General features: G+C 43.5%; 1 protein-coding gene across 2 annotated transcripts in view; it reads right to left on the bottom strand.

The window, feature by feature from the left end:
* FBXL2 (F-box and leucine rich repeat protein 2) overlaps window positions 1–11,771 on the bottom strand; it is a 67,816-nt gene extending 56,045 nt beyond the window's left edge. For both annotated transcript variants that reach the window (XM_033054632.1, XM_033054643.1), the window contains exon 1: window positions 11,666–11,771. In XM_033054632.1, coding sequence (XP_032910523.1) covers window positions 11,666–11,668 — 3 coding nt within the window. In that variant the 5' untranslated portion in view covers window positions 11,669–11,771. The remainder of the gene's footprint in view (window positions 1–11,665) is intronic.
* Window positions 11,772–15,192: the final 3,421 nt, after the last annotated feature.

The following is a 15,192-nucleotide window of genomic DNA, read 5'->3' as shown; positions in this document are numbered from 1 at the left end:
AAGGTTATACTACTAATTTTGGTGATAGTCCTTATTTTTTATAAGCATGCAATTTCAGTTGTCATTCAGTCGTCTATTGAATAGAGCTATTTTCTTAACAGATTAAACAGTTTTGGTAGCAGGTCATCATCATGGCTCAGTTCCACTGAGATATTTATGTATCTAATTTCCACTGAAATCAGAATAGATAAGGACTTTCAACGTGTTAACTTTTCATATCAGAAGTTATTAAAAACCCAGACTCTCAAAAATAGCCTTGCTTAGTAGCATGCTAAAGGAATTCTGGGGGAAAGTAGGTTTGAGGAAGATGAAGTTGAAAGACTCTAAAGAGCATCAGCAAAAGGCATTTACACCGAAAACAAGGTTGAAGTTTTTATCAATTCAGGGAAAAAAACAACATTGGGTCATATTCATCACAGGAGACAGTAGGCCAGAATTAAATCCATATATTTCCTTCCCTTCTATGGTTTACACAGCACACATCCTACTTAAATTGTAAATACAGCTGTATGTATAAAGCATTGTTGGAGTCAGTGAGACAAGGGCCTGCCTGAATCCTTCAGGCAGAAGCCAGAGGGTAGGAATTGAATTAAAGCCCTTGGATGGATTGAAACATGTTAAGCCAACCACACATAAAATGGGAGTTTAGGTTAAAGAATATAAGTTTAGAAGTAAGTTTGAGTTTTAGGACAAGTAAATAAGTAAGTAAGTAAGTCAGTAAGTAAGTTTCAGTGAGAGCTGTAAGTGCTTTTAATATGTAAAAGGTGCAGATACCAGAGTAGAAGAACAAGTTCTAGTGAAGGTAAACAAGCACACTAATGTTTTCAGTAGAGACTCCAGAAGCTCCTTCTTAGACACTACTTAGACGAAATAGAACTTCAGTGAGAATATTGCTTGCATTTTTCAGATAGAATAAGACAGATCATATACGTAGTTTATACGTGTCCTAATGTGTTAAGAAATTAGAATTTTCATAGGTTGAGAAGTAGTGGTCTGAGTTTATGTGCTAGCTTGTTGGAAAAATCCTAAATAAGATTATGTATTGGAAAGAGTTGGTGTTTTTGCTTTTTGCCATTATTTTTTGCTTTTGTCACTGCTTTTTGTCATTGCTTTGCTGTGCCTGACAGCGTCTCCAACACCCGAGAAGATAGGAGCTCCGGCAGCAACACCAGCCTCTCTGGGACCCCTGGGGACAGTTCCTGCTTTTGTTCGGGACTTTATGCTAAAACTTAGCATGGACTTTAATGTCTATGACTGTGCCTTTGAAAACCGATGCATTCTAACAATAAATAACCTTTTTAGCAATTACTAGCTGCTTTAATCATTTAGAAATAACCCGGCACGAAAGGTGCATCGAAAGCACCAGGGGTATAACTCCACGAAGCATCAAGTCTTTCAGGTTTTCAATGGCATGAACAGTTTTTATTAATTATTATTCATGCAGTAATAGACATGGTAACACCAAATTTTAAAGGAAAATTCTGAGAAAATAAAGTTTTATTCACTACCTTGATGTGCAGATTTTTGCTGCCAAACACAAAACCCAGCACCTTGCTGCATATCTCTCCTCCTAGGTAGAGACACCTAATTGTTGCCTGTGCAATTTTGCTATCACCAAGGTATTGAAAGCACCTAGTGTTATAGTGGTAGGAAAGCCACCAAATTGGCTTTGCTAACTAGAGTATCTCACCAGCAAACTAAAGTAATGAATGGCATCCTAAAAAGCTCTCTATTTAAATACACCACAAAAATGAAGGAAGAGGAAGAAGAGGTAAAACAACCTTCCTTTACCACAAATTTCAGATTGTCCCATATTACACTCTAGTGTAAGTGTATAAAATTCTCTAATGCTTAAGGAATTGCTGCTTGCTAGGGCTTCCTCCACAAATGTACAATCAATGCATCAGACAGGCAGAATCATTTAACACTATGCAAGTGGCAAAACATAGTTGTATCCAGTCAACAAAAGGAGCATTAGACAGGATATACATTGCCAACAAAACTGAAATAAGTGGTATTGAAGACATAACAGCTGATGACATAGGACTGCTGCTCAACTAGAACCCATGGTAAAGCTTTCTGTATAATCAACAAATATTGCAACACACCAAAGCGAACTTTGAAATGCAATCCCATCTTGAACCAAGCATGTCTACAGCAGAGACAGATGGGCAAAATCTTTCATTTCAACACACAGACACACCCTTCAGGTTCTTGCTCCTATGCCCCAGTTGTTCACCCTGCTCTGGCTCAGGCTTTCCCTTTGTGCATTTAAAATCGAGACTTCCTGGCCTGCTGTGGCTGCTAACACTTTCTTCCCTTTGGACACACACTGCTAGAGCCCAGGGAATGGTCTTCCGTAGACCTACAGCTTCCTCCTTGCTTCCAGACACCCTCTGAATCTTTTGCATTGGTCTTTCCTTGGGGTATTTTCTCTTCTAATGCTGTGATGACAAATTGACTGAACAAAAGCAACACCTCATATCAAATACTTCCACTCTTATTGTGTTGGTCATCTTAAAGAGTTAAAGCTCATCTTCAGAGAAGATCAAATGCACCTGAGCATGTCTCTGTTTTTCCTTCATGCCTTCCAATGACTGAAGGCTGCTTATAAGGACCATAAAGCTTTTAAAATTTCCCCAGAATAAGTGCTGTTTAACATCATAAAACCAGCCAGGCAGAAGCAGCTGGCCACACTGCCCACTTTGCTGCTCGATTCTCTTCCAGAAGAGCCATCATTCTTGTTTTGCCAGCACTGGTATTCATATCACATCATCCACATTTTACTGGAGGGCATCAGCCTGGGTCTGCAAGGGCCTGTTCTTACTGGGTGATACAACAAGGTCATTTGTGAACTTCAGAGCTGATGTCCACAGCTGCACAACTCTACCTTGAGGCCTCTGGCTGTTTCAACTCAAGTGCCTCCCAGTGCAGAGCAGAAGGTGCTTGGAGGTTGCTTTTCCTTCTGCCTCAAGCATACCAGCCCACCCTCAGTTGCTCAAACAGCTCTCATGACCTTTTCCTGTGTGTTTTTCTGAAGGGGAGTACCTATTGCCAACAACATATTTGGAAATCACCATTCAAGTCTTTTAGAGTACAGTTTCATTCCTGCAAGCAGCCAGGGTATTAAGGTCTGACAGGTTAACCTGATGTGTCAGCTGAAATGCCCATACCCTAATGCAAGACTCAGCCTTGTCTCCTACTAAGTCACCGAAGAGACAGTAATCCTCTGACTCCAGTGCGGAGACCCTACAAGGCATACCCTAGTTAGGGAAACACTAACGGCTTCTCTCATAGCAAACCCTGGTCAGCCCCATGCCCCTCTCCCTGTCCTTCAGTCCTTCAGACACTCCCACCCTGCCTTCCTGTTGGCCCCCATGTCCTAACCCCACCCTATGCCCTAACCCCCCCCTTGTACTGCCCCCATGTCCCCTGGTAACTGGTCCCGGATACTTCTTCCCCCACTCCGCTCATCCCATATACATTACCCAGACTCTCAGACCAGGCCTTTGCCTTTTGCCTCTCATGGACTGCCCATGCGCATGGCTGAAATAAACATCTCTGTGGAACTCCTGAAAGGCCCTTCCTGCTTCTTAACCTGCATCCATCTCAACAACCACCCCTAAATGGAACACTCCAGTGGGATATTTTCTATTTTTGCTCGTTAAAAAGGGGAAATCCAATGGTTTACAGAATTAGTGATTGACCTAATTACTTGCAAGCCTAAAATTCATTTGAAACATTTTACATAACATTTTAAAACATAACATTCTATCAATACTGCTATAATGTAACTGGTGCTTGGTAGCCAGAATGGCAGAAAACATTATGTTCAATCCAAAACCTCACTTAAACAAAGAGGCATTACACTTTTATTGGCAAAAAAAGGTTTGCAAGCTTTGCTTTCCTTATGCACTCTGAGATAGGAGCTACATGGAAGACTAACCCTTCATTCAGGCTCACCCAGCCCACATCTGCCTTTCAAAAAAACTAATGACTGAACATTTCCTTTTTCAGATAATTATCCATTACTTGTCTTTTAAGATTATACCCCTCCAAACAGTACATGATGATACTTTTAGACATCATTCCTTAAAAAACTAAATTAAAGCATTTAATTAGCAGTCCAATCTTTAAATTACAGTAATTTCATGATTATAAGCCGCACCTGATTGTAAGCCGCACGTCTGGGTGTCGGCAACGTTTACGTCTTCGTTAATATATAAGCCGCACCTGAGCATAGGCCACACTTTCGTTCATAGCGAACATTCACAAAATTGCCAATTAGTAACAGAATCGCGGGATCGCAGGGTTTACTGGCAGGTGCCGACCTTGGAAACATTACTTCCAAGTCAAAAAAGATACAGACAATAGCTGCGGCAGCGTACCCTGCGAGTTTTATTTACGAGCGGAAAGCATGGTCATTTTGAAAGCATTTCCAACGGATCTGCGTTGCCTTTAAACAGCCGCTCAGCCGGGCAGCCGCTCGGGCGGGCAAAGAGTAGGGTAGCCGCTTGGGCAGGCGGGTGGAAAGCTGCTCGGGTGGGCTGGGAGCTGCTCGGCCGGGCGAGCAGACAGCCACTTGGGTGGGCAGAGAGCCACTTAGCTGCTCAGGCAGGCGGGGAGCAGGGCAGCCGCTCAGCTGCTTGGGCGGGCAGGGAGCAAGGCAGCCACTTGGGTGGGTGGGGAGCTGCTCAGCTGCTTGGGCGGGCGGGGAGCCGGGCAGCTGCTTGGGTGGGCGGGAAGCCACTCAGCCGCTTGGGCGGGCAGGGAGCCAGGCAGCCGCGTAGCTGCACAAGACTGAAAATACCAAAAAAAATACAGAGAAATATCATGGACTCAGATTGGCAGCGCCGCCCTGTCGCCAGGGCCGCATGGGCTCTGGTTCGGCTCAGGGCTGCTGTGGACTCTCACTTTCGGGTTGGAAAATTTCTGAACATTGTTCATACATAAGCCGTTCCGGAATACAAGCCGCACTTCCGGGTACAGACCAAAACTTTAGTCAAAATGGTGCAGTTTATAATCATGAAATTACTGTACTTTGAAGTGGAATATGGAGAAACCCATATCATCATCTTTATGGGCTTGGAGACCAACAGACCCAATAATTAATGGGAAAATTTCAGAAAACTAAAATCAGATGGATGAAGCAGTTGTTGCCTGTAACCCATCACGATGGTATACAAAGTAGCCCCTCACAACAATGATTGCACATCATACAGATTCCGTATTTTTTGGCCAGGTAAATGACAAATCCCTCTTCAAGCACCAAGAGTCTCAAATGGAATTTGCAAAAGCCCAAGTTCAAAACACCTGAGAAAGGTTCTTTTCTTTGTCCACTCAAGTAACTTCGAGACTCTAAGCAGAAATACTGGAGGAGATTCTAAGGTAGTTTCCATCACAATATCCAAAAAGACTGGGTGGTCATATTACAAATTATGTAATCATAAAAATAATCCAGCTGGTGTAACGCAATTTTGTAGAATTGTGCTATAAATACATGTTCTCAAAGGCATTCAGAACATTATATGGTTCTGAACAAAATCAGTCCAAAAGAAAAGTTAGTGTCCATTCATTTCAATGTAGTCATCTACTTTCAGCCATTCAAATTTAATCCACATCACAGATTCAGAGCCATTAGGAGAACATCTATCAAAACTCTGAATCCCCACTTCTGCATATAGCTGATTTTACTGACATACATATGGCTAAGTTTTATTCCCAGTCTTCAATATCAGTGCACAAACTAACAGGCTGATGGCACGACAACAGAGATGTGAAATCCTCCTGGAGTGTTCACATGGCGATTCTTCAGCGAGTCCATTTCCCCAGGAGTTTGCAGCATTCTAATTTGAACAAACTGAGTCCTCCCTCCAGTCACGCAATCCCATATCCAGAAAGGCAATTCTTCTTACTGCACTTAGCTCAAACTGCACATGAAATCACAGTTTGTACTGACTGCATGGTTCAAGCAGAGTCAGAACCCTTGTGAAATGTGTTTTCTGTGAAACAGAAATTTTGAGTACTAATCCTCCCCCTTCATAACTGCTCTTCAAAAACACATTTGAGACATAAAAGGTATGGTTTATTACAAGAATGACTCTGTAGTTTCTAAAAAGCCATTTCAAAACAGTACTTGATCTGCCTCATAAATGCTATGCCAGAACTGAGGTTTTTCCTAGTACTGAGCATGAAATCTTTACTAGGAAGGGTAAATCTTCTCTGCAAGACAAATCTCCCTAGAAAACAAACAAGGAAAAAACAAGAGAAAAATCTGCTTTTTGGCTACATATGCCATATATGTAATGCATAATTAATAAAAGCTGCCATACAGGTAATGCACTATTAATAAAGATTTCAATTATAAAAGACAAAATCAGGTACCTCTTCATGGTTACAAGCAGTTATTACACTTGACTTCAAAGAAAATAGCATCATAGTAGCATTTCCAAAACATCTTCTTCAAACTGTTCCAAGAAAGGTAATAGGTTGAGATTTAGAAAGAAAATGGACATTTAGTATTTGCCAAAATGTATGTTTCTTGAATTTCTGCAGAAATAAATTTTTCTTGATACTTTTGTTCCAGAAGTTGTTCAGAAAATAGTCTATAATCCACAACCACACTTAGACATTTTGCCCCTTAATATTTATATAACTACCACATAACATCAAGTTATGATATGGAAATGGCTTTTCTCAGTGAAGCTCTGACCTCGATTTCAACCTCTGAAGACAGATAAATTTGACATATTGGTAGAGTTTCACTTTTATGCAGATTTGATTATGTCCTTGTCTCCTTGATTTAAATTTACAGAACATACTGGGTAACCAGCTGAACAGGAATCTAATCCAATGAAAGCCAAATTTACTGTTTCCTTCTGCCTACCAAGGAGAACTCAGGAAAACAATGGAATAGAAAAAGAAGTGTATAACAAGAATTAAGGCAAATATTTTGAGTGCTGCAGTTTGATACCAAATATTGAGTACAGTAATTTCACGATTACAAGCTGCACCTGATTATAAGCTGTACTTCCGGGGTGTCAGCAACGTTTCATTTTATCTCCATATATAAGGCGCACCAGATTGTAAGCCGCCCTTTCGTTCGCAGCGAGGATCCCCATGCAACTTTCACGAAGTTGCCAATTAGTAACAGAATTGCAGAAACACGGGGTTTACTGGCTCAGGGCCATGTGCTCTCAGCCCCGCTTCCCCCACCGCCACCGGGGAGCGGCCCCGGCCCGGCTCGGCTCCCCCCTCCCCCGCCGGGGAGCTGCCCCAGCCCAGCACGGTTCCCCCCACCCCCGCCAGGGAACAGCCCCGGCCCGGTACAGCTCCCCCCTCCCCCGCAACGGAGCTGCCCTGGCACGGCTCCCCCCTCCCCCGCCGGCCCCGGCCCCGCTCCCCCGCGGCTGCTGGGGGCGGCCCTGGCCCTGCCCGGGGCAGGGTGGGTTCGGCTCGGCTCGGCTCAGCTCAGGGCTGCTCTGTGGTCGCATTTCTGGTTGGCAAATTTCTGAACTTTTTTTCATATATTAGCTGCTCCGGAATACAAGCCGCACTTCCGGATACGGACCAAAACTTTAGTCAAAATGACGCGGCTTATAATCGTGAAATTACTGTACTTTCTTGTGGGTTACACAGCAGGTGTTCATAGTTCCAAAGTCATAAATGTGCAAGTCCAGAAAAGGGCAAATTTCCAATCCTCCTCTAGCAGTGGCTCCTCCAACACAAAGATAAAAACCATGGTGGAATCCCTCCACAAATTGGCTGTAGTTGATTTTGTCAGCTAAGGTGGCCTTGCATCAACTATTGTTGCATTTCCATTGTCCCCCTGTACCAAACAGAAATTATTTAAATCCATTTAAACATTTAAATTCATGCTGTGGTTTTATTTAGATGGGTTTTGTTCTGTTTTCGTTTGGGGCGGGTAGGGGCAGATGCATAAGAGGGAGTTTATTTGAGACAGCAAAAATTAAGCATTTACAGATCCTGTGCTTACTTTTCCTTGACCAGGTAAATAACAAATCCCTCCTTAAGTATCAAACACTCAAATGTAAGTTGCAAAAGTCTACACTCAAAACACCTGAGAAAGATACTTTCCTTTGACCACTCAGCTAACTTTGAGATTCTACAGAGACATAGTGAAATAGAATCTAAGGCAGCTTCCACCACAAAATGATTCACAGGGACTTCAGTCGCATTATAATTAACTTTGTCACAAAAATAATCCATTTTGTTTCACACAATCTTTTAGAATTGCACTATATATACAGATTTTCAGTACATTTTCTGAAAAATTAGGCTAAGAAAAATGTTTCATCTTTATAAACCATTTGTTCTTCAGTCTCAAGAACAATTAGTTTAAGCTTTGAGAGACACATAGCTTCTTGATCCTGAAAAAAAATTGAATTGACAGAGGAGATACCAATAGATAGTGAATCTTAAGTTTATTATACACTTTTAATGCCTCATGTATATGTTTTTCTTCATTTTTAAGAATGCAAATCTGATTTTCTCCATAAAGAAGTTACTCTGTATTTACAATCTTCCTTCTCAGAAGTTTTACAAAGAATGAGAATGTCCCACTCTGCATTAAAAGTTCAAGTGGGAAAGTAGTTTTGTAAAAGCTCAAGGGAACAGCTGGACTCAAGCCCTATCACATTATCATCAAGTCACCCAAAATATATGGGTCAAGTATGATGAGAAATTTTAACAGCTCTTGCATTGTCCTGAAACACTTGGAGGGGTTAAAATACAAACAAAACAAAACAAACAAAAAAGGAAAAGCAGAAATCTATGGAGAATATGGATTGCCTTCTTAAAAAGATTATTAGAAAGAATGCAAGTGGATGTTGTGGCTATTATCTAAACTAGCTTGAGGAGGAACTTGGTGTCACAATTTCATCCGGTTTTGTCCTACTTAACGTATCTCACTTATGTGCATTTCTAATTCAGTAGAAAGACTACCAGAATTACCAGTTGATAACAATTTACATGAAATTAACGCAGTTATTCTGACTTCCAAATGGCAAAACAGCTGAAGTACTGTCAATGTGTAGCCTTCTGCTGGGATTCAGATCAATATTGTCACAGTGCCAAGACCAGTACTACTTTTCTACACCTACCTAAATATAGTTGCCATGCTTCACTGAAAACCTGACTTTTATTTCAACTTTCCACACCAGCTAGCCCCATGCTACCCCTCATTTTAACTAGGATTGCACTGTCAAGTGCAACTACGAAGCTGCCCAGTACAAGCATCTGTACAGTTGCCCAGTATAAGAATCTGCACAGCAGATGTTATAATTTCTGAGATTTCCCCTGTGCAATTACAGCACCAACATCACTTTGCAGATTCTACGTTGGCTGAGTTTAGACTGCTAAAGGTATCTCATTGGTATTGTAAACATGGACCACAAAGAAAACCTCCAGTTCAGTAAATGGAAAATATTTGCTTATAGAATAACAGAATCATTAAGAATAAAAAACCTCTCCAAGACTGAGTTCAGCTTCTGTCTGAACACCACCATATTGTCAATTAAACCACAGCTCTAAGTAAATGATATATCCAATAGTTTCCTGAACACCTCCAGGGATGGTGATTCTGCCATCTGCCTGGGAAGCCTCTTCCAATGCTTAACAACTCTTTCAGTGAAGAAATTCCTCCTGATGTCCAATCTCCAGTGCATTTATAAACATTTTTCTGTCTGTAGTCTATCTTAGAGCACAAGATAAATCCATTTTATTCAACTGACTTAAGATACTGCATCTTCTCTGATGGAATATTAATGTGATGCAGAACACATCACTAAGTGACACCACAGCCACATCACCAATGCTACCTCATCCACAGCCCTATCCACTGAGGTTTACTCCTCCTTGTAGCAACAGCTACATCCTAAAACCACTGCAAAGCAAATCCAAACTGATTCTATGTAGAAGCATACTGCAATCATGCACAGTCTATCCATATTTTTATTCCATCTCACATTTCAGTTTTCAAGGTTGCTTTGTTTGGGTTCAGAACATGGAGGCTAGAATTGGGAAGGAACAGAAGGCAACATGTAAGGAAAGAGAAAGCACATGAACAAGCCTTCATGCAAAGGAAGAAAAGTTGCAACACCACGGGAATATAGCTCTTGCCTTTGTGAGCCTGAGACCTCCCTCCACCTCCCCAGAACCTGATATTGAAAACCTACTATCATTACACACAAAGTGGCTGTCTGCCTTCAAACACTGCATACTTCCCCATGCGGGAAAGGCCAGCAACTGTGCCTTCTTGTTGCATCTATCATTGTAACTATCACTGTGAAGCAGTAAGGCATCAGACAATTAAGCTGTAATTGAAAACAGGGCTCAAACCAATCATCTTTCCAAACATGCTGTGCCTGTCCCTACACACTCCTCCTTACATGCCTTGTCATCTTCCTTTCACAAACATCTGATGCATCTCTGTCCTGCCACTCCTGGCGTACATACTGTGTCACATTCCCATATGCTATCCCCGCAGAGCAAACCACAGTCTCTCTTCCCCCTCTGCTGCAAGCCTCCACACACATGCCATGTGCTGTGTAGTTCCCACATACAGGTGAAACAAACCTTGTGCCCGCCACACTCACCTCACAAATCTCTTATAAATGCACAGATGCATACACATCACATCACAGCTATGCATGCTCACACACACAAGCCACTGCTGCTCTATACACACGAAATACTATACCTGTATCTGCTACATACATATAGGACTACAGATAATCTTTGCATACCCATAGCATATGCCTTTAAAAATATCCAGAGAATATTCACTATATATACACACAGGCACAAGCCCATACCAGACAGCAGCAGGCAGACACAACTACATACATACGATGCCATGTCATGGCCCTGCGCACAATGTCACATCTCTGCTACAATACAAACACACCACCCCCAAAGCCCAAATCACAGCAGAGGCATAGCATTACGCTCATGTCTTATTGCGTATCTGCTATCTACACACATCCCAGGCCACACCCTGGTTCATGGTACATGCATAAGGATACACCACAGCGCCCAAACCCAGCATCCCGTGCATCCACACGGCGACAGCCCTGCCCTGTGCACCGACACACGCCATGGCTTTTTCTTTCTACTTTATAAGGGGGGCGACACACCTCCATCATTCCTCAGCCGCCTTACACACCCATATAAACACACCATCCCTCCTGTGTTATCCAGGCAGACAACACACCTGGCCCGGGTCACACGCCAGGCAGAGCCCTGCCATGGCTGATCCGTCGTTACACGGGGGAAGGAGGAGGAGGAGGAGGCGGCAAAGGCGCCCGACACACCTCACCACACACACGCAGGCATGTGCTACAGTGAGGGACAGCACTGCTCCACCTGCTTTGGGCAGGTACGCAGACAGAGAGAAGGGCAGACAGAAACTCTCTTTTCCCTTCGTCTACAGCGTGGGTGGGCGTAGCCCCGCGCCGGGCCGCACGCCGGGCCGCGCATCCGCACCGCCCGCGCCCCGCGCTCTCCCGCCCGCCACCGTCGCCTCGGCTGAGCCGCCCGGCGCTGGGGCCGCTCCGCACGGCCCGGCCAACACTCGCTCCCCTCCCCGGGCAGCCAGGCTAGCCCGCTGCGGCTGGGCGGCGGGGTCGTGCCGCGGGCTCCTCACCATGGCAGAGGCGCGGCGGCGGCGATCCCGGTTGTCCCGGTGACGAGGAGCGCCGAGGACGGCACCAGCTGCCCCCGGCGCCACCGCCGCTGCCGACGGAGCGGGGGCGGGACCGCCGCGCGCCCACGTGACCGGCACCGCCCCTGCGCCGTCGGGCCGGCCGGCTCCGCGCCGCCTCCCGGGAAGAGGCTGGCGTCCATTGGGAGCGGCCCTACGTGGGGGAGAGGGGCCGGGGGTCCGTCTGCGGGGTGCTGCCGGCGCATGTATGGCCGAATCCTGTGCCTCCCGTGTGCAGCCTGACGTTGGATTTGCATTGGGCACAGTGACACCTGGAGGCACAGAATCATGGAATGGTGAAAGCTGGAAGGAACCTGAAAAGTCATGAGTTCCAACCACCAACCCAGCACTACCACTGGAACCTCTAAACCACTAAGCAATATACCCAGCGCCAGATCCAGACACCTCTTAGACACCTCCAGGGACGGGTACTCCACCACCTCCCTGTCCAACCTATTCCAATGCCTGACCCCAATAACAGTGAAATTTTTATTTTTTACTATCTAACGTAAATTTCCCTGGTCTCAGCTTCTGGCCATAACATCTGGTTGTCTCACTGCAAGGAGATTCTGAAGAGGCCAGCTCCCACCTGGGTACAACGTCCCCTCAGATAGTTGTGGAGAGCAACGACAACTTCAGCCGGAGATGCCTCCTTGGCTACTGAGAGGACTGCAGCTTGCAACCACGACTGTAGATGACCAGGGAACGGTAACATTCTAAATCGCTACGGAAAAATTCACAAAAACTGGTTTGTCGGCTAGCCAACAGTTTTCAGGCAATGTGTGCTGTCAGAAAGAGCACGGCTTGTTTCTGCAAAAACTCTCTGCATGAAACCACTGTCAAAGCCAAATACAACATTGTTAGTGCACTTAGTGCACTTAGTGCACTTACGGGTCACATCTGTTCAGCAGTCACAACACCTCATGCAAAACCGAGGAGATGGGAAAAATTGTGAGGAAAAAAATTCCCCAGCAGGTATTGTTTTCTGTTGTTTCAGTCTTTCAGTTTCTAAGAATCGTAAGTGGTCGTTGCAGAGTAACAGGAGTTTGCTATTTGGAATGGGCTGTGTTAATTCCCTTAAGGAACGAAACATTCTGCTTTAATTAACAGTGAAAAATAGTTTCTTATGAAAGTGTCCTTTCTCAGAACCGGCACGGAAATAGTTGGTATATGCACATACCATTTGTTGGCACATCTCTGAATCTGTTGTCTTCTCTCCAGATTTTGGAGAATGACCTGGTTGATACAGCTCATGTGCTTTGTATAGTAGGGAAGAAAGCCTCAGAAATGTGAAATATGCATAAACAATTTAGTCATGTTCAACTGAATTGCAGAAGGCCCAGACTAACAGTTTCTAAATTCTATTGATTCACATTAAAAATAAAAATTAAAAAAAAAAAAGAAGATTACAACCTCATTATACTTTTTTTTTTTTTAATTTCACATGGCAAATCTCTGGATTGTATTGTAAGGATAGTGACAAATTTGCCTATCACTACAGTAAAAAAAAAGAAATCTAGGGAATTAGAATCAGTTATAGTTGCAACAACCTGAAAGGAAAAAAATCTTATTTTGCAAAAAGAAGGGGCATTACAAAACATCCACCATCTTCGATGATGAGGAATTCAGTATAATTAGCTAAATTTGGATATGTTTTTGCAAGAGATGCAAGACAGGTGTCAAATGTGTGAGTAGACTCTCCATGGCCTAATATCAGTTCTAATTTGATTGAAATCTGTCAGAAGGAATTAATTGTTGCAAAATTGATTTGAATCAATATTTTATGTATAAAAAGACTATGAAAAAAGTTCCTTGTTTCATCCCACAGGAGGAAAATACAGCCATACATTTGCCACTTATGTAATTTTTTAGGATGTGAGAGACAGGAACCCAGCCTTTTGAGTCTGGACCAACTAGTGGTGTCATGGCAGCACACTACTGACTTTTTGGGCTCCTTTTTGTCTATATTGTGATATCATCTGAAAATTCAAGAAAATTTTAATCAAAAAAACCCTGTGAGCTGAAACAGTCTGGCAGCTGGGACAACCACAGTCTTACAGCTAGAAAGTAATTTATTTGAGAGTTTTAATTTAGGAATAAATTTATTTCCATTAGCTGACTTACTAGGGGATCCTCAATGGAACACCTGGGCAGAGGTACCCAAAGCAGAGACACAAACACTGTTAAAGTCTGTCTAGGCTGGAGGATAACTGGCCTGCTGCACACACCAGCTCATCAAGAGTTATTCCCAGCTGCAAGGTCAATTGATTGCTTTACAGTCCTCTTTGCCAATTTTCTGAATTTAACCCATTCTCCCAACACTGGCAAAGTGGCACGGTGCATCCCCAGCCGCCTCACTCCTAGATCATAAGTGTGTAACTTGCTGGCAGGCAAAGCAACCATTCAGAGGGACCTTTGCAAGCTGCAAAAATGGGCTGATAGGAATCTCAGGACACTCAGCAAAGGCAAATGCCAAGTCCTGTATCTATAATGAAGTATCCCTCTGCCAGAGCACAGGCTGGGGCAGCTCTGTAGGAAAGGACCTGAGGGTCCTGGTGGACAGTGAGCTGCATGTGAGTCAGAAGTGAGCTCTGGCAGCAACACAAAACTGCATTAGCAAGGGAGTAGCTTGGACGCTGAGAGAAGTGATTATATCCATCTGTTCAACACCCATGAGACTGCATCTGAAGTGCTGTGAGCAAGTCTGGGTCCTCATCATCAGAGAGGTGTTGACAAAATGGAGAGAATCAGATGTAAGAGCACTACAATGTTTGAGGGCTGCACACTATGCCAAGCAAGGAGAGATCAGGTGTTCATTTAATCTAGACAAGACCAGGTGAGATCTAAGCTTCTACTACCTAAAATGGGGGTTATAGAGAAGATTAAGCCAGACTCTCCTTGAAGATGTCCTGTGAAAGGCTGACAGTCACAAGTTGCAAAAAGGGAAATTATACCTGAATATAAGAAGGTTTGCAGCAATAAGAGTGGCTATGCACTACGACAGGGATCAGAGAGACAGTGGTGTCTCCTATGTTGGAGATTTTCAGCACATGGCCAGACAAGGTTATGAGTAACCTGCACTTACAGGACTTACAGGAAGTCTTCTGAATGTTAAGCAGACAGTATTTTCAGGCACAATAGATGATTTGTGACAAAGATGATAGCTTGTGTTTAAGACATTGCCATAACACCCATTTTTCCTAGTTTTGATAGGTCTTCTTTTGTGTTCTCATCATTTTGAGAAAAATTCAAAGTGATATTTTTAGACTCACTTTTGTGTTAGTGAATCTTTGCAGCAGAAAATTACTTTATACAAACAAAGAGTAACGATTCAACCAGATGGTCTTTGAACTTTACCACAATCACTCAAATAATAATAATAATGAGTTGGAAAATTTGATAATTATCTTCTGCATGAGAGACTTTGATAAGCCATGGCACCAGTCCTGTAAGTGTCTGTGTGAGTAATT

This window comes from Catharus ustulatus, chromosome 1 (assembly GCF_009819885.2).
Source record: "Catharus ustulatus isolate bCatUst1 chromosome 1, bCatUst1.pri.v2, whole genome shotgun sequence".
In the NCBI taxonomy this organism is placed as follows: Eukaryota; Metazoa; Chordata; class Aves; order Passeriformes; family Turdidae; genus Catharus; species Catharus ustulatus.
This window is presented reverse-complemented; position numbering and strand designations above follow the sequence as displayed.